This window comes from Ranitomeya imitator, chromosome 5 (genome assembly GCF_032444005.1).
Source record: "Ranitomeya imitator isolate aRanImi1 chromosome 5, aRanImi1.pri, whole genome shotgun sequence".
In the NCBI taxonomy this organism is placed as follows: Eukaryota; Metazoa; Chordata; class Amphibia; order Anura; family Dendrobatidae; genus Ranitomeya; species Ranitomeya imitator.
Window position 1 is genome coordinate 514702872 of NC_091286.1, and position 25392 is coordinate 514728263.

General features: G+C 42.6%; 1 protein-coding gene across 1 annotated transcript in view; it reads right to left on the bottom strand.

Annotated features, from left to right (window-relative positions):
* The window catches only part of LOC138637828 (mediator of RNA polymerase II transcription subunit 12-like protein), a 293681-nt gene that overhangs the window by 190369 nt on the left and 77920 nt on the right, over window positions 1-25392 (bottom strand). The window contains exon 5 of the mRNA XM_069726755.1: window positions 24082-24243. Within this exon, the coding sequence (XP_069582856.1) occupies window positions 24082-24243 (162 nt within the window). The remainder of the gene's footprint in view (window positions 1-24081; window positions 24244-25392) is intronic.

Sequence of the window (25392 nt, forward strand, 5' to 3'; positions counted from 1 at the left end):
GAGTGTGAACAGGTGCTGAACCCAGAGTCGCCAACTCGTATATAGTTAAATAAATAGGGCAGCACACTGCAGCGCCAAAACATGCAAACTTGAAAAAACGAAATTTGAACTGCATTACTGCACTAGAAATATGAAAAATGAGAGCTTTTAGCGCACAAAAATGGCCAATTTTATGTGTACCTCGTAGCCACGTTAAGGCATCTCTCTTATACGAGGTCCTACGTTTGACCTACCTCACTGAGAATAAACGTCTCCATCTGAATGGGTACATGTAGAAACCTCTTCTTGGACTCAAATTCTCTCTCTATGTGGAGGGGTATTGGACCTACTATAATTAAAACACCTGAAGCTAGGAGGCGGGGAGTGCACGATCAGAAGGCTAGAGAATACATTTCAAAAACCTGACCTGCACATCCAAACATAGACTGAGTGTGAACAGGTGCTGAACCCAGAGTCGCCAACTCGTATATAGTTAAATAAATAGGGCAGCACACTGCAGCGCCAAAACATGCAAACTTGAAAAAACGAAATTTGAACTGCATTACTGCACTAGAAATATGAAAAATGAGAGCTTTTAGCGCACAAAAATGGCCAATTTTATGTGTACCTCGTAGCCACGTTAAGGCATCTCTCTTATACGAGGTCCTACGTTTGACCTACCTCACTGAGAATAAACGTCTCCATCTGAATGGGTACATGTAGAAACCTCTTCTTGGACTCAAATTCTCTCTCTATGTGGAGGGGTATTGGACCTACTATAATTAAAACACCTGAAGCTAGGAGGCGGGGAGTGCACGATCAGAAGGCTAGAGAATACATTTCAAAAACCTGACCTGCACATCCAAACATAGACTGAGTGTGAACAGGTGCTGAACCCAGAGTCGCCAACTCGTATATAGTTAAATAAATAGGGCAGCACACTGCAGCGCCAAAACATGCAAACTTGAAAAAACGAAATTTGAACTGCATTACTGCACTAGAAATATGAAAAATGAGAGCTTTTAGCGCACAAAAATGGCCAATTTTATGTGTACCTCGTAGCCACGTTAAGGCATCTCTCTTATACGAGGTCCTACGTTTGACCTACCTCACTGAGAATAAACGTCTCCATCTGAATGGGTACATGTAGAAACCTCTTCTTGGACTCAAATTCTCTCTCTATGTGGAGGGGTATTGGACCTACTATAATTAAAACACCTGAAGCTAGGAGGCGGGGAGTGCACGATCAGAAGGCTAGAGAATACATTTCAAAAACCTGACCTGCACATCCAAACATAGACTGAGTGTGAACAGGTGCTGAACCCAGAGTCGCCAACTCGTATATAGTTAAATAAATAGGGCAGCACACTGCAGCGCCAAAACATGCAAACTTGAAAAAACGAAATTTGAACTGCATTACTGCACTAGAAATATGAAAAATGAGAGCTTTTAGCGCACAAAAATGGCCAATTTTATGTGTACCTCGTAGCCACGTTAAGGCATCTCTCTTATACGAGGTCCTACGTTTGACCTACCTCACTGAGAATAAACGTCTCCATCTGAATGGGTACATGTAGAAACCTCTTCTTGGACTCAAATTCTCTCTCTATGTGGAGGGGTATTGGACCTACTATAATTAAAACACCTGAAGCTAGGAGGCGGGGAGTGCACGATCAGAAGGCTAGAGAATACATTTCAAAAACCTGACCTGCACATCCAAACATAGACTGAGTGTGAACAGGTGCTGAACCCAGAGTCGCCAACTCGTATATAGTTAAATAAATAGGGCAGCACACTGCAGCGCCAAAACATGCAAACTTGAAAAAACGAAATTTGAACTGCATTACTGCACTAGAAATATGAAAAATGAGAGCTTTTAGCGCACAAAAATGGCCAATTTTATGTGTACCTCGTAGCCACGTTAAGGCATCTCTCTTATACGAGGTCCTACGTTTGACCTACCTCACTGAGAATAAACGTCTCCATCTGAATGGGTACATGTAGAAACCTCTTCTTGGACTCAAATTCTCTCTCTATGTGGAGGGGTATTGGACCTACTATAATTAAAACACCTGAAGCTAGGAGGCGGGGAGTGCACGATCAGAAGGCTAGAGAATACATTTCAAAAACCTGACCTGCACATCCAAACATAGACTGAGTGTGAACAGGTGCTGAACCCAGAGTCGCCAACTCGTATATAGTTAAATAAATAGGGCAGCACACTGCAGCGCCAAAACATGCAAACTTGAAAAAACGAAATTTGAACTGCATTACTGCACTAGAAATATGAAAAATGAGAGCTTTTAGCGCACAAAAATGGCCAATTTTATGTGTACCTCGTAGCCACGTTAAGGCATCTCTCTTATACGAGGTCCTACGTTTGACCTACCTCACTGAGAATAAACGTCTCCATCTGAATGGGTACATGTAGAAACCTCTTCTTGGACTCAAATTCTCTCTCTATGTGGAGGGGTATTGGACCTACTATAATTAAAACACCTGAAGCTAGGAGGCGGGGAGTGCACGATCAGAAGGCTAGAGAATACATTTCAAAAACCTGACCTGCACATCCAAACATAGACTGAGTGTGAACAGGTGCTGAACCCAGAGTCGCCAACTCGTATATAGTTAAATAAATAGGGCAGCACACTGCAGCGCCAAAACATGCAAACTTGAAAAAACGAAATTTGAACTGCATTACTGCACTAGAAATATGAAAAATGAGAGCTTTTAGCGCACAAAAATGGCCAATTTTATGTGTACCTCGTAGCCACGTTAAGGCATCTCTCTTATACGAGGTCCTACGTTTGACCTACCTCACTGAGAATAAACGTCTCCATCTGAATGGGTACATGTAGAAACCTCTTCTTGGACTCAAATTCTCTCTCTATGTGGAGGGGTATTGGACCTACTATAATTAAAACACCTGAAGCTAGGAGGCGGGGAGTGCACGATCAGAAGGCTAGAGAATACATTTCAAAAACCTGACCTGCACATCCAAACATAGACTGAGTGTGAACAGGTGCTGAACCCAGAGTCGCCAACTCGTATATAGTTAAATAAATAGGGCAGCACACTGCAGCGCCAAAACATGCAAACTTGAAAAAACGAAATTTGAACTGCATTACTGCACTAGAAATATGAAAAATGAGAGCTTTTAGCGCACAAAAATGGCCAATTTTATGTGTACCTCGTAGCCACGTTAAGGCATCTCTCTTATACGAGGTCCTACGTTTGACCTACCTCACTGAGAATAAACGTCTCCATCTGAATGGGTACATGTAGAAACCTCTTCTTGGACTCAAATTCTCTCTCTATGTGGAGGGGTATTGGACCTACTATAATTAAAACACCTGAAGCTAGGAGGCGGGGAGTGCACGATCAGAAGGCTAGAGAATACATTTCAAAAACCTGACCTGCACATCCAAACATAGACTGAGTGTGAACAGGTGCTGAACCCAGAGTCGCCAACTCGTATATAGTTAAATAAATAGGGCAGCACACTGCAGCGCCAAAACATGCAAACTTGAAAAAACGAAATTTGAACTGCATTACTGCACTAGAAATATGAAAAATGAGAGCTTTTAGCGCACAAAAATGGCCAATTTTATGTGTACCTCGTAGCCACGTTAAGGCATCTCTCTTATACGAGGTCCTACGTTTGACCTACCTCACTGAGAATAAACGTCTCCATCTGAATGGGTACATGTAGAAACCTCTTCTTGGACTCAAATTCTCTCTCTATGTGGAGGGGTATTGGACCTACTATAATTAAAACACCTGAAGCTAGGAGGCGGGGAGTGCACGATCAGAAGGCTAGAGAATACATTTCAAAAACCTGACCTGCACATCCAAACATAGACTGAGTGTGAACAGGTGCTGAACCCAGAGTCGCCAACTCGTATATAGTTAAATAAATAGGGCAGCACACTGCAGCGCCAAAACATGCAAACTTGAAAAAACGAAATTTGAACTGCATTACTGCACTAGAAATATGAAAAATGAGAGCTTTTAGCGCACAAAAATGGCCAATTTTATGTGTACCTCGTAGCCACGTTAAGGCATCTCTCTTATACGAGGTCCTACGTTTGACCTACCTCACTGAGAATAAACGTCTCCATCTGAATGGGTACATGTAGAAACCTCTTCTTGGACTCAAATTCTCTCTCTATGTGGAGGGGTATTGGACCTACTATAATTAAAACACCTGAAGCTAGGAGGCGGGGAGTGCACGATCAGAAGGCTAGAGAATACATTTCAAAAACCTGACCTGCACATCCAAACATAGACTGAGTGTGAACAGGTGCTGAACCCAGAGTCGCCAACTCGTATATAGTTAAATAAATAGGGCAGCACACTGCAGCGCCAAAACATGCAAACTTGAAAAAACGAAATTTGAACTGCATTAGAAATATGAAAAATGAGAGCTTTTAGCGCACAAAAATGGCCAATTTTATGTGTACCTCGTAGCCACGTTAAGGCATCTCTCTTATACGAGGTCCTACGTTTGACCTACCTCACTGAGAATAAACGTCTCCATCTGAATGGGTACATGTAGAAACCTCTTCTTGGACTCGTATAAGAGAGATGCCTTAACGTGGCTACGAGGTACACATAAAATTGGCCATTTTTGTGCGCTAAAAGCTCTCATTTTTCATATTTCTAGTGCAGTAATGCAGTTCAAATTTCGTTTTTTCAAGTTTGCATGTTTTGGCGCTGCAGTGTGCTGCCCTATTTATTTAACTATATACGAGTTGGCGACTCTGGGTTCAGCACCTGTTCACACTCAGTCTATGTTTGGATGTGCAGGTCAGGTTTTTGAAATGTATTCTCTAGCCTTCTGATCGTGCACTCCCCGCCTCCTAGCTTCAGGTGTTTTAATTATAGTAGGTCCAATACCCCTCCACATAGAGAGAGAATTTGAGTCCAAGAAGAGGTTTCTACATGTACCCATTCAGATGGAGACGTTTATTCTCAGTGAGGTAGGTCAAACGTAGGACCTCGTATAAGAGAGATGCCTTAACGTGGCTACGAGGTACACATAAAATTGGCCATTTTTGTGCGCTAAAAGCTCTCATTTTTCATATTTCTAGTGCAGTAATGCAGTTCAAATTTCATTTTTTCAAGTTTGCATGTTTTGGCGCTGCAGTGTGCTGCCCTATTTATTTAACTATATACGAGTTGGCGACTCTGGGTTCAGCACCTGTTCACACTCAGTCTATGTTTGGATGTGCAGGTCAGGTTTTTGAAATGTATTCTCTAGCCTTCTGATCGTGCACTCCCCGCCTCCTAGCTTCAGGTGTTTTAATTATAGTAGGTCCAATACCCCTCCACATAGAGAGAGAATTTGAGTCCAAGAAGAGGTTTCTACATGTACCCATTCAGATGGAGACGTTTATTCTCAGTGAGGTAGGTCAAACGTAGGACCTCGTATAAGAGAGATGCCTTAACGTGGCTACGAGGTACACATAAAATTGGCCATTTTTGTGCGCTAAAAGCTCTCATTTTTCATATTTCTAGTGCAGTAATGCAGTTCAAATTTCGTTTTTTCAAGTTTGCATGTTTTGGCGCTGCAGTGTGCTGCCCTATTTATTTAACTATATACGAGTTGGCGACTCTGGGTTCAGCACCTGTTCACACTCAGTCTATGTTTGGATGTGCAGGTCAGGTTTTTGAAATGTATTCTCTAGCCTTCTGATCGTGCACTCCCCGCCTCCTAGCTTCAGGTGTTTTAATTATAGTAGGTCCAATACCCCTCCACATAGAGAGAGAATTTGAGTCCAAGAAGAGGTTTCTACATGTACCCATTCAGATGGAGACGTTTATTCTCAGTGAGGTAGGTCAAACGTAGGACCTCGTATAAGAGAGATGCCTTAACGTGGCTACGAGGTACACATAAAATTGGCCATTTTTGTGCGCTAAAAGCTCTCATTTTTCATATTTCTAGTGCAGTAATGCAGTTCAAATTTCGTTTTTTCAAGTTTGCATGTTTTGGCGCTGCAGTGTGCTGCCCTATTTATTTAACTATATACGAGTTGGCGACTCTGGGTTCAGCACCTGTTCACACTCAGTCTATGTTTGGATGTGCAGGTCAGGTTTTTGAAATGTATTCTCTAGCCTTCTGATCGTGCACTCCCCGCCTCCTAGCTTCAGGTGTTTTAATTATAGTAGGTCCAATACCCCTCCACATAGAGAGAGAATTTGAGTCCAAGAAGAGGTTTCTACATGTACCCATTCAGATGGAGACGTTTATTCTCAGTGAGGTAGGTCAAACGTAGGACCTCGTATAAGAGAGATGCCTTAACGTGGCTACGAGGTACACATAAAATTGGCCATTTTTGTGCGCTAAAAGCTCTCATTTTTCATATTTCTAGTGCAGTAATGCAGTTCAAATTTCGTTTTTTCAAGTTTGCATGTTTTGGCGCTGCAGTGTGCTGCCCTATTTATTTAACTATATACGAGTTGGCGACTCTGGGTTCAGCACCTGTTCACACTCAGTCTATGTTTGGATGTGCAGGTCAGGTTTTTGAAATGTATTCTCTAGCCTTCTGATCGTGCACTCCCCGCCTCCTAGCTTCAGGTGTTTTAATTATAGTAGGTCCAATACCCCTCCACATAGAGAGAGAATTTGAGTCCAAGAAGAGGTTTCTACATGTACCCATTCAGATGGAGACGTTTATTCTCAGTGAGGTAGGTCAAACGTAGGACCTCGTATAAGAGAGATGCCTTAACGTGGCTACGAGGTACACATAAAATTGGCCATTTTTGTGCGCTAAAAGCTCTCATTTTTCATATTTCTAGTGCAGTAATGCAGTTCAAATTTCGTTTTTTCAAGTTTGCATGTTTTGGCGCTGCAGTGTGCTGCCCTATTTATTTAACTATATACGAGTTGGCGACTCTGGGTTCAGCACCTGTTCACACTCAGTCTATGTTTGGATGTGCAGGTCAGGTTTTTGAAATGTATTCTCTAGCCTTCTGATCGTGCACTCCCCGCCTCCTAGCTTCAGGTGTTTTAATTATAGTAGGTCCAATACCCCTCCACATAGAGAGAGAATTTGAGTCCAAGAAGAGGTTTCTACATGTACCCATTCAGATGGAGACGTTTATTCTCAGTGAGGTAGGTCAAACGTAGGACCTCGTATAAGAGAGATGCCTTAACGTGGCTACGAGGTACACATAAAATTGGCCATTTTTGTGCGCTAAAAGCTCTCATTTTTCATATTTCTAGTGCAGTAATGCAGTTCAAATTTCGTTTTTTCAAGTTTGCATGTTTTGGCGCTGCAGTGTGCTGCCCTATTTATTTAACTATATACGAGTTGGCGACTCTGGGTTCAGCACCTGTTCACACTCAGTCTATGTTTGGATGTGCAGGTCAGGTTTTTGAAATGTATTCTCTAGCCTTCTGATCGTGCACTCCCCGCCTCCTAGCTTCAGGTGTTTTAATTATAGTAGGTCCAATACCCCTCCACATAGAGAGAGAATTTGAGTCCAAGAAGAGGTTTCTACATGTACCCATTCAGATGGAGACGTTTATTCTCAGTGAGGTAGGTCAAACGTAGGACCTCGTATAAGAGAGATGCCTTAACGTGGCTACGAGGTACACATAAAATTGGCCATTTTTGTGCGCTAAAAGCTCTCATTTTTCATATTTCTAGTGCAGTAATGCAGTTCAAATTTCGTTTTTTCAAGTTTGCATGTTTTGGCGCTGCAGTGTGCTGCCCTATTTATTTAACTATATACGAGTTGGCGACTCTGGGTTCAGCACCTGTTCACACTCAGTCTATGTTTGGATGTGCAGGTCAGGTTTTTGAAATGTATTCTCTAGCCTTCTGATCGTGCACTCCCCGCCTCCTAGCTTCAGATGTTTTAATTATAGTAGGTCCAATACCCCTCCACATAGAGAGAGAATTTGAGTCCAAGAAGAGGTTTCTACATGTACCCATTCAGATGGAGACGTTTATTCTCAGTGAGGTAGGTCAAACGTAGGACCTCGTATAAGAGAGATGCCTTAACGTGGCTACGAGGTACACATAAAATTGGCCATTTTTGTGCGCTAAAAGCTCTCATTTTTCATATTTCTAGTGCAGTAATGCAGTTCAAATTTCGTTTTTTCAAGTTTGCATGTTTTGGCGCTGCAGTGTGCTGCCCTATTTATTTAACTATATACGAGTTGGCGACTCTGGGTTCAGCACCTGTTCACACTCAGTCTATGTTTGGATGTGCAGGTCAGGTTTTTGAAATGTATTCTCTAGCCTTCTGATCGTGCACTCCCCGCCTCCTAGCTTCAGGTGTTTTAATTATAGTAGGTCCAATACCCCTCCACATAGAGAGAGAATTTGAGTCCAAGAAGAGGTTTCTACATGTACCCATTCAGATGGAGACGTTTATTCTCAGTGAGGTAGGTCAAACGTAGGACCTCGTATAAGAGAGATGCCTTAACGTGGCTACGAGGTACACATAAAATTGGCCATTTTTGTGCGCTAAAAGCTCTCATTTTTCATATTTCTAGTGCAGTAATGCAGTTCAAATTTCGTTTTTTCAAGTTTGCATGTTTTGGCGCTGCAGTGTGCTGCCCTATTTATTTAACTATATACGAGTTGGCGACTCTGGGTTCAGCACCTGTTCACACTCAGTCTATGTTTGGATGTGCAGGTCAGGTTTTTGAAATGTATTCTCTAGCCTTCTGATCGTGCACTCCCCGCCTCCTAGCTTCAGGTGTTTTAATTATAGTAGGTCCAATACCCCTCCACATAGAGAGAGAATTTGAGTCCAAGAAGAGGTTTCTACATGTACCCATTCAGATGGAGACGTTTATTCTCAGTGAGGTAGGTCAAACGTAGGACCTCGTATAAGAGAGATGCCTTAACGTGGCTACGAGGTACACATAAAATTGGCCATTTTTGTGCGCTAAAAGCTCTCATTTTTCATATTTCTAGTGCAGTAATGCAGTTCAAATTTCGTTTTTTCAAGTTTGCATGTTTTGGCGCTGCAGTGTGCTGCCCTATTTATTTAACTATATACGAGTTGGCGACTCTGGGTTCAGCACCTGTTCACACTCAGTCTATGTTTGGATGTGCAGGTCAGGTTTTTGAAATGTATTCTCTAGCCTTCTGATCGTGCACTCCCCGCCTCCTAGCTTCAGGTGTTTTAATTATAGTAGGTCCAATACCCCTCCACATAGAGAGAGAATTTGAGTCCAAGAAGAGGTTTCTACATGTACCCATTCAGATGGAGACGTTTATTCTCAGTGAGGTAGGTCAAACGTAGGACCTCGTATAAGAGAGATGCCTTAACGTGGCTACGAGGTACACATAAAATTGGCCATTTTTGTGCGCTAAAAGCTCTCATTTTTCATATTTCTAGTGCAGTAATGCAGTTCAAATTTCGTTTTTTCAAGTTTGCATGTTTTGGCGCTGCAGTGTGCTGCCCTATTTATTTAACTATATACGAGTTGGCGACTCTGGGTTCAGCACCTGTTCACACTCAGTCTATGTTTGGATGTGCAGGTCAGGTTTTTGAAATGTATTCTCTAGCCTTCTGATCGTGCACTCCCCGCCTCCTAGCTTCAGGTGTTTTAATTATAGTAGGTCCAATACCCCTCCACATAGAGAGAGAATTTGAGTCCAAGAAGAGGTTTCTACATGTACCCATTCAGATGGAGACGTTTATTCTCAGTGAGGTAGGTCAAACGTAGGACCTCGTATAAGAGAGATGCCTTAACGTGGCTACGAGGTACACATAAAATTGGCCATTTTTGTGCGCTAAAAGCTCTCATTTTTCATATTTCTAGTGCAGTAATGCAGTTCAAATTTCGTTTTTTCAAGTTTGCATGTTTTGGCGCTGCAGTGTGCTGCCCTATTTATTTAACTATATACGAGTTGGCGACTCTGGGTTCAGCACCTGTTCACACTCAGTCTATGTTTGGATGTGCAGGTCAGGTTTTTGAAATGTATTCTCTAGCCTTCTGATCGTGCACTCCCCGCCTCCTAGCTTCAGGTGTTTTAATTATAGTAGGTCCAATACCCCTCCACATAGAGAGAGAATTTGAGTCCAAGAAGAGGTTTCTACATGTACCCATTCAGATGGAGACGTTTATTCTCAGTGAGGTAGGTCAAACGTAGGACCTCGTATAAGAGAGATGCCTTAACGTGGCTACGAGGTACACATAAAATTGGCCATTTTTGTGCGCTAAAAGCTCTCATTTTTCATATTTCTAGTGCAGTAATGCAGTTCAAATTTCGTTTTTTCAAGTTTGCATGTTTTGGCGCTGCAGTGTGCTGCCCTATTTATTTAACTATATACGAGTTGGCGACTCTGGGTTCAGCACCTGTTCACACTCAGTCTATGTTTGGATGTGCAGGTCAGGTTTTTGAAATGTATTCTCTAGCCTTCTGATCGTGCACTCCCCGCCTCCTAGCTTCAGGTGTTTTAATTATAGTAGGTCCAATACCCCTCCACATAGAGAGAGAATTTGAGTCCAAGAAGAGGTTTCTACATGTACCCATTCAGATGGAGACGTTTATTCTCAGTGAGGTAGGTCAAACGTAGGACCTCGTATAAGAGAGATGCCTTAACGTGGCTACGAGGTACACATAAAATTGGCCATTTTTGTGCGCTAAAAGCTCTCATTTTTCATATTTCTAGTGCAGTAATGCAGTTCAAATTTCGTTTTTTCAAGTTTGCATGTTTTGGCGCTGCAGTGTGCTGCCCTATTTATTTAACTATATACGAGTTGGCGACTCTGGGTTCAGCACCTGTTCACACTCAGTCTATGTTTGGATGTGCAGGTCAGGTTTTTGAAATGTATTCTCTAGCCTTCTGATCGTGCACTCCCCGCCTCCTAGCTTCAGGTGTTTTAATTATAGTAGGTCCAATACCCCTCCACATAGAGAGAGAATTTGAGTCCAAGAAGAGGTTTCTACATGTACCCATTCAGATGGAGACGTTTATTCTCAGTGAGGTAGGTCAAACGTAGGACCTCGTATAAGAGAGATGCCTTAACGTGGCTACGAGGTACACATAAAATTGGCCATTTTTGTGCGCTAAAAGCTCTCATTTTTCATATTTCTAGTGCAGTAATGCAGTTCAAATTTCGTTTTTTCAAGTTTGCATGTTTTGGCGCTGCAGTGTGCTGCCCTATTTATTTAACTATATACGAGTTGGCGACTCTGGGTTCAGCACCTGTTCACACTCAGTCTATGTTTGGATGTGCAGGTCAGGTTTTTGAAATGTATTCTCTAGCCTTCTGATCGTGCACTCCCCGCCTCCTAGCTTCAGGTGTTTTAATTATAGTAGGTCCAATACCCCTCCACATAGAGAGAGAATTTGAGTCCAAGAAGAGGTTTCTACATGTACCCATTCAGATGGAGACGTTTATTCTCAGTGAGGTAGGTCAAACGTAGGACCTCGTATAAGAGAGATGCCTTAACGTGGCTACGAGGTACACATAAAATTGGCCATTTTTGTGCGCTAAAAGCTCTCATTTTTCATATTTCTAGTGCAGTAATGCAGTTCAAATTTCGTTTTTTCAAGTTTGCATGTTTTGGCGCTGCAGTGTGCTGCCCTATTTATTTAACTATATACGAGTTGGCGACTCTGGGTTCAGCACCTGTTCACACTCAGTCTATGTTTGGATGTGCAGGTCAGGTTTTTGAAATGTATTCTCTAGCCTTCTGATCGTGCACTCCCCGCCTCCTAGCTTCAGGTGTTTTAATTATAGTAGGTCCAATACCCCTCCACATAGAGAGAGAATTTGAGTCCAAGAAGAGGTTTCTACATGTACCCATTCAGATGGAGACGTTTATTCTCAGTGAGGTAGGTCAAACGTAGGACCTCGTATAAGAGAGATGCCTTAACGTGGCTACGAGGTACACATAAAATTGGCCATTTTTGTGCGCTAAAAGCTCTCATTTTTCATATTTCTAGTGCAGTAATGCAGTTCAAATTTCGTTTTTTCAAGTTTGCATGTTTTGGCGCTGCAGTGTGCTGCCCTATTTATTTAACTATATACGAGTTGGCGACTCTGGGTTCAGCACCTGTTCACACTCAGTCTATGTTTGGATGTGCAGGTCAGGTTTTTGAAATGTATTCTCTAGCCTTCTGATCGTGCACTCCCCGCCTCCTAGCTTCAGGTGTTTTAATTATAGTAGGTCCAATACCCCTCCACATAGAGAGAGAATTTGAGTCCAAGAAGAGGTTTCTACATGTACCCATTCAGATGGAGACGTTTATTCTCAGTGAGGTAGGTCAAACGTAGGACCTCGTATAAGAGAGATGCCTTAACGTGGCTACGAGGTACACATAAAATTGGCCATTTTTGTGCGCTAAAAGCTCTCATTTTTCATATTTCTAGTGCAGTAATGCAGTTCAAATTTCGTTTTTTCAAGTTTGCATGTTTTGGCGCTGCAGTGTGCTGCCCTATTTATTTAACTATATACGAGTTGGCGACTCTGGGTTCAGCACCTGTTCACACTCAGTCTATGTTTGGATGTGCAGGTCAGGTTTTTGAAATGTATTCTCTAGCCTTCTGATCGTGCACTCCCCGCCTCCTAGCTTCAGGTGTTTTAATTATAGTAGGTCCAATACCCCTCCACATAGAGAGAGAATTTGAGTCCAAGAAGAGGTTTCTACATGTACCCATTCAGATGGAGACGTTTATTCTCAGTGAGGTAGGTCAAACGTAGGACCTCGTATAAGAGAGATGCCTTAACGTGGCTACGAGGTACACATAAAATTGGCCATTTTTGTGCGCTAAAAGCTCTCATTTTTCATATTTCTAGTGCAGTAATGCAGTTCAAATTTCGTTTTTTCAAGTTTGCATGTTTTGGCGCTGCAGTGTGCTGCCCTATTTATTTAACTATATACGAGTTGGCGACTCTGGGTTCAGCACCTGTTCACACTCAGTCTATGTTTGGATGTGCAGGTCAGGTTTTTGAAATGTATTCTCTAGCCTTCTGATCGTGCACTCCCCGCCTCCTAGCTTCAGGTGTTTTAATTATAGTAGGTCCAATACCCCTCCACATAGAGAGAGAATTTGAGTCCAAGAAGAGGTTTCTACATGTACCCATTCAGATGGAGACGTTTATTCTCAGTGAGGTAGGTCAAACGTAGGACCTCGTATAAGAGAGATGCCTTAACGTGGCTACGAGGTACACATAAAATTGGCCATTTTTGTGCGCTAAAAGCTCTCATTTTTCATATTTCTAGTGCAGTAATGCAGTTCAAATTTCGTTTTTTCAAGTTTGCATGTTTTGGCGCTGCAGTGTGCTGCCCTATTTATTTAACTATATACGAGTTGGCGACTCTGGGTTCAGCACCTGTTCACACTCAGTCTATGTTTGGATGTGCAGGTCAGGTTTTTGAAATGTATTCTCTAGCCTTCTGATCGTGCACTCCCCGCCTCCTAGCTTCAGGTGTTTTAATTATAGTAGGTCCAATACCCCTCCACATAGAGAGAGAATTTGAGTCCAAGAAGAGGTTTCTACATGTACCCATTCAGATGGAGACGTTTATTCTCAGTGAGGTAGGTCAAACGTAGGACCTCGTATAAGAGAGATGCCTTAACGTGGCTACGAGGTACACATAAAATTGGCCATTTTTGTGCGCTAAAAGCTCTCATTTTTCATATTTCTAGTGCAGTAATGCAGTTCAAATTTCGTTTTTTCAAGTTTGCATGTTTTGGCGCTGCAGTGTGCTGCCCTATTTATTTAACTATATACGAGTTGGCGACTCTGGGTTCAGCACCTGTTCACACTCAGTCTATGTTTGGATGTGCAGGTCAGGTTTTTGAAATGTATTCTCTAGCCTTCTGATCGTGCACTCCCCGCCTCCTAGCTTCAGGTGTTTTAATTATAGTAGGTCCAATACCCCTCCACATAGAGAGAGAATTTGAGTCCAAGAAGAGGTTTCTACATGTACCCATTCAGATGGAGACGTTTATTCTCAGTGAGGTAGGTCAAACGTAGGACCTCGTATAAGAGAGATGCCTTAACGTGGCTACGAGGTACACATAAAATTGGCCATTTTTGTGCGCTAAAAGCTCTCATTTTTCATATTTCTAGTGCAGTAATGCAGTTCAAATTTCGTTTTTTCAAGTTTGCATGTTTTGGCGCTGCAGTGTGCTGCCCTATTTATTTAACTATATACGAGTTGGCGACTCTGGGTTCAGCACCTGTTCACACTCAGTCTATGTTTGGATGTGCAGGTCAGGTTTTTGAAATGTATTCTCTAGCCTTCTGATCGTGCACTCCCCGCCTCCTAGCTTCAGGTGTTTTAATTATAGTAGGTCCAATACCCCTCCACATAGAGAGAGAATTTGAGTCCAAGAAGAGGTTTCTACATGTACCCATTCAGATGGAGACGTTTATTCTCAGTGAGGTAGGTCAAACGTAGGACCTCGTATAAGAGAGATGCCTTAACGTGGCTACGAGGTACACATAAAATTGGCCATTTTTGTGCGCTAAAAGCTCTCATTTTTCATATTTCTAGTGCAGTAATGCAGTTCAAATTTCGTTTTTTCAAGTTTGCATGTTTTGGCGCTGCAGTGTGCTGCCCTATTTATTTAACTATATACGAGTTGGCGACTCTGGGTTCAGCACCTGTTCACACTCAGTCTATGTTTGGATGTGCAGGTCAGGTTTTTGAAATGTATTCTCTAGCCTTCTGATCGTGCACTCCCCGCCTCCTAGCTTCAGGTGTTTTAATTATAGTAGGTCCAATACCCCTCCACATAGAGAGAGAATTTGAGTCCAAGAAGAGGTTTCTACATGTACCCATTCAGATGGAGACGTTTATTCTCAGTGAGGTAGGTCAAACGTAGGACCTCGTATAAGAGAGATGCCTTAACGTGGCTACGAGGTACACATAAAATTGGCCATTTTTGTGCGCTAAAAGCTCTCATTTTTCATATTTCTAGTGCAGTAATGCAGTTCAAATTTCGTTTTTTCAAGTTTGCATGTTTTGGCGCTGCAGTGTGCTGCCCTATTTATTTAACTATATACGAGTTGGCGACTCTGGGTTCAGCACCTGTTCACACTCAGTCTATGTTTGGATGTGCAGGTCAGGTTTTTGAAATGTATTCTCTAGCCTTCTGATCGTGCACTCCCCGCCTCCTAGCTTCAGGTGTTTTAATTATAGTAGGTCCAATACCCCTCCACATAGAGAGAGAATTTGAGTCCAAGAAGAGGTTTCTACATGTACCCATTCAGATGGAGACGTTTATTCTCAGTGAGGTAGGTCAAACGTAGGACCTCGTATAAGAGAGATGCCTTAACGTGGCTACGAGGTACACATAAAATTGGCCATTTTTGTGCGCTAAAAGCTCTCATTTTTCATATTTCTAGTGCAGTAATGCAGTTCAAATTTCGTTTTTTCAAGTTTGCATGTTTTGGCGCTGCAGTGTGCTGCCCTATTTATTTAACTATATACGAGTTGGCGACTCTGGGTTCAGCACCTGTTCACACTCAGTCTATGTTTGGATGTGCAGGTCAGGTTTTTGAAATGTATTCTCTAGCCTTCTGATCGTGCACTCCCCGCCTCCTAGCTTCAGGTGTTTTAATTATAGTAGGTCCAATACCCCTCCACATAGAGAGAGAATTTGAGTCCAAGAAGAGGTTTCTACATGTACCCATTCAGATGGAGACGTTTATTCTCAGTGAGGTAGGTCAAACGTAGGACCTCGTATAAGAGAGATGCCTTAACGTGGCTACGAGGTACACATAAAATTGGCCATTTTTGTGCGCTAAAAGCTCTCATTTTTCATATTTCTAGTGCAGTAATGCAGTTCAAATTTCGTTTTTTCAAGTTTGCATGTTTTGGCGCTGCAGTGTGCTGCCCTATTTATTTAACTATATACGAGTTGGCGACTCTGGGTTCAGCACCTGTTCACACTCAGTCTATGTTTGGATGTGCAGGTCAGGTTTTTGAAATGTATTCTCTAGCCTTCTGATCGTGCACTCCCCGCCTCCTAGCTTCAGGTGTTTTAATTATAGTAGGTCCAATACCCCTCCACATAGAGAGAGAATTTGAGTCCAAGAAGAGGTTTCTACATGTACCCATTCAGATGGAGACGTTTATTCTCAGTGAGGTAGGTCAAACGTAGGACCTCGTATAAGAGAGATGCCTTAACGTGGCTACGAGGTACACATAAAATTGGCCATTTTTGTGCGCTAAAAGCTCTCATTTTTCATATTTCTAGTGCAGTAATGCAGTTCAAATTTCGTTTTTTCAAGTTTGCATGTTTTGGCGCTGCAGTGTGCTGCCCTATTTATTTAACTATATACGAGTTGGCGACTCTGGGTTCAGCACCTGTTCACACTCAGTCTATGTTTGGATGTGCAGGTCAGGTTTTTGAAATGTATTCTCTAGCCTTCTGATCGTGCACTCCCCGCCTCCTAGCTTCAGGTGTTTTAATTATAGTAGGTCCAATACCCCTCCACATAGAGAGAGAATTTGAGTCCAAGAAGAGGTTTCTACATGTACCCATTCAGATGGAGACGTTTATTCTCAGTGAGGTAGGTCAAACGTAGGACCTCGTATAAGAGAGATGCCTTAACGTGGCTACGAGGTACACATAAAATTGGCCATTTTTGTGCGCTAAAAGCTCTCATTTTTCATATTTCTAGTGCAGTAATGCAGTTCAAATTTCGTTTTTTCAAGTTTGCATGTTTTGGCGCTGCAGTGTGCTGCCCTATTTATTTAACTATATACGAGTTGGCGACTCTGGGTTCAGCACCTGTTCACACTCAGTCTATGTTTGGATGTGCAGGTCAGGTTTTTGAAATGTATTCTCTAGCCTTCTGATCGTGCACTCCCCGCCTCCTAGCTTCAGGTGTTTTAATTATAGTAGGTCCAATACCCCTCCACATAGAGAGAGAATTTGAGTCCAAGAAGAGGTTTCTACATGTACCCATTCAGATGGAGACGTTTATTCTCAGTGAGGTAGGTCAAACGTAGGACCTCGTATAAGAGAGATGCCTTAACGTGGCTACGAGGTACACATAAAATTGGCCATTTTTGTGCGCTAAAAGCTCTCATTTTTCATATTTCTAGTGCAGTAATGCAGTTCAAATTTCGTTTTTTCAAGTTTGCATGTTTTGGCGCTGCAGTGTGCTGCCCTATTTATTTAACTATATACGAGTTGGCGACTCTGGGTTCAGCACCTGTTCACACTCAGTCTATGTTTGGATGTGCAGGTCAGGTTTTTGAAATGTATTCTCTAGCCTTCTGATCGTGCACTCCCCGCCTCCTAGCTTCAGGTGTTTTAATTATAGTAGGTCCAATACCCCTCCACATAGAGAGAGAATTTGAGTCCAAGAAGAGGTTTCTACATGTACCCATTCAGATGGAGACGTTTATTCTCAGTGAGGTAGGTCAAACGTAGGACCTCGTATAAGAGAGATGCCTTAACGTGGCTACGAGGTACACATAAAATTGGCCATTTTTGTGCGCTAAAAGCTCTCATTTTTCATATTTCTAGTGCAGTAATGCAGTTCAAATTTCGTTTTTTCAAGTTTGCATGTTTTGGCGCTGCAGTGTGCTGCCCTATTTATTTAACTATATACGAGTTGGCGACTCTGGGTTCAGCACCTGTTCACACTCAGTCTATGTTTGGATGTGCAGGTCAGGTTTTTGAAATGTATTCTCTAGCCTTCTGATCGTGCACTCCCCGCCTCCTAGCTTCAGGTGTTTTAATTATAGTAGGTCCAATACCCCTCCACATAGAGAGAGAATTTGAGTCCAAGAAGAGGTTTCTACATGTACCCATTCAGATGGAGACGTTTATTCTCAGTGAGGTAGGTCAAACGTAGGACCTCGTATAAGAGAGATGCCTTAACGTGGCTACGAGGTACACATAAAATTGGCCATTTTTGTGCGCTAAAAGCTCTCATTTTTCATATTTCTAGTGCAGTAATGCAGTTCAAATTTCGTTTTTTCAAGTTTGCATGTTTTGGCGCTGCAGTGTGCTGCCCTATTTATTTAACTATATACGAGTTGGCGACTCTGGGTTCAGCACCTGTTCACACTCAGTCTATGTTTGGATGTGCAGGTCAGGTTTTTGAAATGTATTCTCTAGCCTTCTGATCGTGCACTCCCCGCCTCCTAGCTTCAGGTGTTTTAATTATAGTAGGTCCAATACCCCTCCACATAGAGAGAGAATTTGAGTCCAAGAAGAGGTTTCTACATGTACCCATTCAGATGGAGACGTTTATTCTCAGTGAGGTAGGTCAAACGTAGGACCTCGTATAAGAGAGATGCCTTAACGTGGCTACGAGGTACACATAAAATTGGCCATTTTTGTGCGCTAAAAGCTCTCATTTTTCATATTTCTAGTGCAGTAATGCAGTTCAAATTTCGTTTTTTCAAGTTTGCATGTTTTGGCGCTGCAGTGTGCTGCCCTATTTATTTAACTATATACGAGTTGGCGACTCTGGGTTCAGCACCTGTTCACACTCAGTCTATGTTTGGATGTGCAGGTCAGGTTTTTGAAATGTATTCTCTAGCCTTCTGATCGTGCACTCCCCGCCTCCTAGCTTCAGGTGTTTTAATTATAGTAGGTCCAATACCCCTCCACATAGAGAGAGAATTTGAGTCCAAGAAGAGGTTTCTACATGTACCCATTCAGATGGAGACGTTTATTCTCAGTGAGGTAGGTCAAACGTAGGACCTCGTATAAGAGAGATGCCTTAACGTGGCTACGAGGTACACATAAAATTGGCCATTTTTGTGCGCTAAAAGCTCTCATTTTTCATATTTCTAGTGCAGTAATGCAGTTCAAATTTCGTTTTTTCAAGTTTGCATGTTTTGGCGCTGCAGTGTGCTGCCCTATTTATTTAACTATATACGAGTTGGCGACTCTGGGTTCAGCACCTGTTCACACTCAGTCTATGTTTGGATGTGCAGGTCAGGTTTTTGAAATGTATTCTCTAGCCTTCTGATCGTGCACTCCCCGCTTTCTAGCTTCAGGTGTTTTAATTATAGTAGGTCCAATACCCCTCCACATAGAGAGAGAATTTGAGTCCAAGAAGAGGTTTCTACATGTACCCATTCAGATGGAGACGTTTATTCTCAGTGAGGTAGGTCAAACGTAGGACCTCGTATAAGAGAGATGCCTTAACGTGGCTACGAGGTACACATAAAATTGGCCATTTTTGTGCGCTAAAAGCTCTCATTTTTCATATTTCTAGTGCAGTAATGCAGTTCAAATTTCGTTTTTTCAAGTTTGCATGTTTTGGCGCTGCAGTGTGCTGCCCTATTTATTTAACTATATACGAGTTGGCGACTCTGGGTTCAGCACCTGTTCACACTCAGTCTATGTTTGGATGTGCAGGTCAGGTTTTTGAAATGTATTCTCTAGCCTTCTGATCGTGCACTCCCCGCCTCCTAGCTTCAGGTGTTTTAATTATAGTAGGTCCAATACCCCTCCACATAGAGAGAGAATTTGAGTCCAAGAAGAGGTTTCTACATGTACCCATTCAGATGGAGACGTTTATTCTCAGTGAGGTAGGTCAAACGTAGGACCTCGTATAAGAGAGATGACTTAACGTGGCTACGAGGTACACATAAAATTGGCCATTTTTGTGCGCTAAAAGCTCTCATTTTTCATATTTCTAGTGCAGTAATGCAGTTCAAATTTCGTTTTTTCAAGTTTGCATGTTTTGGCGCTGCAGTGTGCTGCCCTATTTATTTAACTATATACGAGTTGGCGACTCTGGGTTCAGCACCTGTTCACACTCAGTCTATGTTTGGATGTGCAGGTCAGGTTTTTGAAATGTATTCTCTAGCCTTCTGATCGTGCACTCCCCGCCTCCTAGCTTCAGGTGTTTTAATTATAGTAGGTCCAATACCCCTCCACATAGAGAGAGAATTTGAGTCCAAGAAGAGGTTTCTACATGTACCCATTCAGATGGAGACGTTTATTCTCAGTGAGGTAGGTCAAACGTAGGACCTCGTATAAGAGAGATGCCTTAACGTGGCTACGAGGTACACATAAAATTGGCCATTTTTGTGCGCTAAAAGCTCTCATTTTTCATATTTCTAGTGCAGTAATGCAGTTCAAATTTCGTTTTTTCAAGTTTGCATGTTTTGGCGCTGCAGTGTGCTGCCCTATTTATTTAACTATATACGAGTTGGCGACTCTGGGTTCAGCACCTGTTCACACTCAGTCTATGTTTGGATGTGCAGGTCAGGTTTTTGAAATGTATTCTCTAGCCTTCTGATCGTGCACTCCCCGCCTCCTAGCTTCAGGTGTTTTAATTATAGTAGGTCCAATACCCCTCCACATAGAGAGAGAATTTGAGTCCAAGAAGAGGTTTCTACATGTACCCATTCAGATGGAGACGTTTATTCTCAGTGAGGTAGGTCAAACGTAGGACCTCGTATAAGAGAGATGCCTTAACGTGGCTACGAGGTACACATAAAATTGGCCATTTTTGTGCGCTAAAAGCTCTCATTTTTCATATTTCTAGTGCAGTAATGCAGTTCAAATTTCGTTTTTTCAAGTTTGCATGTTTTGGCGCTGCAGTGTGCTGCCCTATTTATTTAACTATATACGAGTTGGCGACTCTGGGTTCAGCACCTGTTCACACTCAGTCTATGTTTGGATGTGCAGGTCAGGTTTTTGAAATGTATTCTCTAGCCTTCTGATCGTGCACTCCCCGCCTCCTAGCTTCAGGTGTTTTAATTATAGTAGGTCCAATACCCCTCCACATAGAGAGAGAATTTGAGTCCAAGAAGAGGTTTCTACATGTACCCATTCAGATGGAGACGTTTATTCTCAGTGAGGTAGGTCAAACGTAGGACCTCGTATAAGAGAGATGCCTTAACGTGGCTACGAGGTACACATAAAATTGGCCATTTTTGTGCGCTAAAAGCTCTCATTTTTCATATTTCTAGTGCAGTAATGCAGTTCAAATTTCGTTTTTTCAAGTTTGCATGTTTTGGCGCTGCAGTGTGCTGCCCTATTTATTTAACTATATACGAGTTGGCGACTCTGGGTTCAGCACCTGTTCACACTCAGTCTATGTTTGGATGTGCAGGTCAGGTTTTTGAAATGTATTCTCTAGCCTTCTGATCGTGCACTCCCCGCCTCCTAGCTTCAGGTGTTTTAATTATAGTAGGTCCAATACCCCTCCACATAGAGAGAGAATTTGAGTCCAAGAAGAGGTTTCTACATGTACCCATTCAGATGGAGACGTTTATTCTCAGTGAGGTAGGTCAAACGTAGGACCTCGTATAAGAGAGATGCCTTAACGTGGCTACGAGGTACACATAAAATTGGCCATTTTTGTGCGCTAAAAGCTCTCATTTTTCATATTTCTAGTGCAGTAATGCAGTTCAAATTTCGTTTTTTCAAGTTTGCATGTTTTGGCGCTGCAGTGTGCTGCCCTATTTATTTAACTATATACGAATTGGCGACTCTGGGTTCAGCACCTGTTCACACTCAGTCTATGTTTGGATGTGCAGGTCAGGTTTTTGAAATGTATTCTCTAGCCTTCTGATCGTGCACTCCCCGCCTCCTAGCTTCAGGTGTTTTAATTATAGTAGGTCCAATACCCCTCCACATAGAGAGAGAATTTGAGTCCAAGAAGAGGTTTCTACATGTACCCATTCAGATGGAGACGTTTATTCTCAGTGAGGTAGGTCAAACGTAGGACCTCGTATAAGAGAGATGCCTTAACGTGGCTACGAGGTACACATAAAATTGGCCATTTTTGTGCGCTAAAAGCTCTCATTTTTCATATTTCTAGTGCAGTAATGCAGTTCAAATTTCGTTTTTTCAAGTTTGCATGTTTTGGCGCTGCAGTGTGCTGCCCTATTTATTTAACTATATACGAGTTGGCGACTCTGGGTTCAGCACCTGTTCACACTCAGTCTATGTTTGGATGTGCAGGTCAGGTTTTTGAAATGTATTCTCTAGCCTTCTGATCGTGCACTCCCCGCCTCCTAGCTTCAGGTGTTTTAATTATAGTAGGTCCAATACCCCTCCACATAGAGAGAGAATTTGAGTCCAAGAAGAGGTTTCTACATGTACCCATTCAGATGGAGACGTTTATTCTCAGTGAGGTAGGTCAAACGTAGGACCTCGTATAAGAGAGATGCCTTAACGTGGCTACGAGGTACACATAAAATTGGCCATTTTTGTGCGCTAAAAGCTCTCATTTTTCATATTTCTAGTGCAGTAATGCAGTTCAAATTTCGTTTTTTCAAGTTTGCATGTTTTGGCGCTGCAGTGTGCTGCCCTATTTATTTAACTATATACGAATTGGCGACTCTGGGTTCAGCACCTGTTCACACTCAGTCTATGTTTGGATGTGCAGGTCAGGTTTTTGAAATGTATTCTCTAGCCTTCTGATCGTGCACTCCCCGCCTCCTAGCTTCAGGTGTTTTAATTATAGTAGGTCCAATACCCCTCCACATAGAGAGAGAATTTGAGTCCAAGAAGAGGTTTCTACATGTACCCATTCAGATGGAGACGTTTATTCTCAGTGAGGTAGGTCAAACGTAGGACCTCGTATAAGAGAGATGCCTTAACGTGGCTACGAGGTACACATAAAATTGGCCATTTTTGTGCGCTAAAAGCTCTCATTTTTCATATTTCTAGTGCAGTAATGCAGTTCAAATTTCGTTTTTTCAAGTTTGCATGTTTTGGCGCTGCAGTGTGCTGCCCTATTTATTTAACTATATACGAGTTGGCGACTCTGGGTTCAGCACCTGTTCACACTCAGTCTATGTTTGGATGTGCAGGTCAGGTTTTTGAAATGTATTCTCTAGCCTTCTGATCGTGCACTCCCCGCCTCCTAGCTTCAGGTGTTTAAATTATAGTAGGTCCAATACCCCTCCACATAGAGAGAGAATTTGAGTCCAAGAAGAGGTTTCTACATGTACCCATTCAGATGGAGACGTTTATTCTCAGTGAGGTAGGTCAAACGTAGGACCTCGTATAAGAGAGATGCCTTAACGTGGCTACGAGGTACACATAAAATTGGCCATTTTTGTGCGCTAAAAGCTCTCATTTTTCATATTTCTAGTGCAGTAATGCAGTTCAAATTTCGTTTTTTCAAGTTTGCATGTTTTGGCGCTGCAGTGTGCTGCCCTATTTATTTATCAAACAGCATGAGACACACTTTGATAAACTTGGCCATTTTAGGACTCTAGCTTTAGCTTGCTCTGTCTGAAGTTAGCTAGCTAAATTATATCAGCCCCAATTTGTGCTATATATTCAGATGTACAGAGTGTGAAAAGAAACTAGTCAAAATATAAAATCAGAATGTGCAAATAAAACAAATTGTTGACATGTTACTCATTAAAGGGAACCTGTCACCCCGTTTTTCAGATTGAGCTATAAATACTGTTAAATAGGGCCTGCGCTGTGCGTTACTATAGTGTATGTAGTGTACCCTGATTCCCCATGTATGCTGAGAAATACATTCCCAAAGTCGCCGTTTTCGCCTGTCAATCAGGCTGGTCAGGTCAGGTGGGCGTGTTCACAGCACTCTTTTCTTCCCCAGCTTTCCGTTGGTGGCGTAGTGGTGTGCGCATGTCCAAGGTCCGAATTCCCTGCGCCCACGTGAAACCCACGGGTTTGCATCTCGGCTTTGGGAAAATGGCCGCCGCGATCTCTTGTGCGCACGCGTGGCATCCCGCGGCCATTTTCCTGAAGCCCCGTGCAGCAGAGCACTCCATCTGCGCACGCGCGGCCCCAGGAAGATGGCCGCCCCCACCGATGAAAGGGATGACAGCGCAGATCGCGCGCTGTGTCTTCACGTGGGCGCAGGGAATTCGGACCTTGGACATGCGCACACCACTACGCCACCAACGGAAAGCTGGGGAAGAAAAGAGCGCTGTGAACACGCCCACCTGACCAGACCAGCCTGATTGACAGGCGAAAACGGCGACTTTGGTAATGTATTTCTCAGCATACATGGGGAATCAGGGTACACTACATACACTATAGTAACGCACAGCGCAGGCCCTATTTAACAGTATTTATAGCTCAATCTGAAAAAACGGGGTGACAGGTTCCCTTTAAGTCCTCTCTAAAAAAGTGAAAAGCGTGCTTCATGATTGTTGATGCAATCATGTACATCGTATGCAGAGTCTTACCTGTTTCTTGTCAATAGAGTCAAATCCAGCAATTTTGTTGCCTTTGGTGTCAATAAGGGATCCCATCGGCTCACAGGTTATGACATCACGTGTTTGCTTTGGCAATGGCAAAAGTTGTCGGACTTTATCTATGCTCTCAGAGCATTTATCACCAAGTTCTTTCTGTTAGGAGATAGGAGGTACAGCTAATCACACCACCAACACAAGTCCATCATTAATCCTAGTAAATTTAATGAAGAACTCCCATCAAAATGTTTATCCTCTTAAGATATTGCAGTCAACATATGATATAACACTGTGCACTTACAATTGCTCATTTTGCCATTCTACCCAGGTTTCCATTAGATCTATGACATGTGATTAAATGCAGTGTTAGGCGTGGGGATTCTTTGGCTGCACAGGATAGATCCCAAGATTATGTGTACAAATTCTGGGCTGGCGTTAGGCCTCTAGAATTCCGGCTTCTCCAGAGAGGAGTTCTATGTGTGCTTGGAGTCAACTACCGGTTCCCCTGCCCCCGTGGGGCTTGCGTACACCTGTAAAGCTAACAGGGTCAGCGTTTAGTGCCATTTTCACTCTGTGTCTGTGTGCCTATAATCACAGATCTGCAGCAGAGTTTCTTTCCCATCGCTGTGTGCGATTGGCACAGCCACGTGCTTCTCCGCTGAGTGACGTTTATCTCAGTGCGAGTCAGCTACGATCGCGGTCCGTCACTAAAATGACGGCACATCGCTAGCACACGCCCAATGTGGGCGTGCGCTAGCGATGCGTTCGCCATTACAAACAATGGCGGCGTTAACGGACTACGTTACACCGCGTTATGCCGCGGTGTAACGTAGTCCGTTAAACGGGTTCACATAACGTAGTGTGAACCTAGCCTAAGCTCTATGTAGAAACAGGAAGTATGTTTTCCTTGCGTGAGCCATCATTAGAACTACAATCCTACATCACTGAAATGTCCCTACCAATCCAGATCCATCTCCTCTTCAACTCCTGACCCAGCTGTTCCCACCCCCTTGCTTTCATCTGTCTTCCTTGTTTCCTTTTTGTCAGTGATATAAGATTGTAGTTTTAATACTAACAAATACAGATAAAACAGGCTCCCTGTATCTACAGAGATCGTAGAAAAACACAGATAGTCTGTTTTCAATCACATGAAGTCATAGACCTAATGGAAAACAGAAGAAAGGAAAAATGAGCAATTGTAAGTACACAGTGATATGATGATAGCAATATATTAAGAGGATAAACATTTTGATGGGAGGAGGAGTGCTTCTTTAAGGCAGTAAATCTTTGAACTTAATTAGTTTT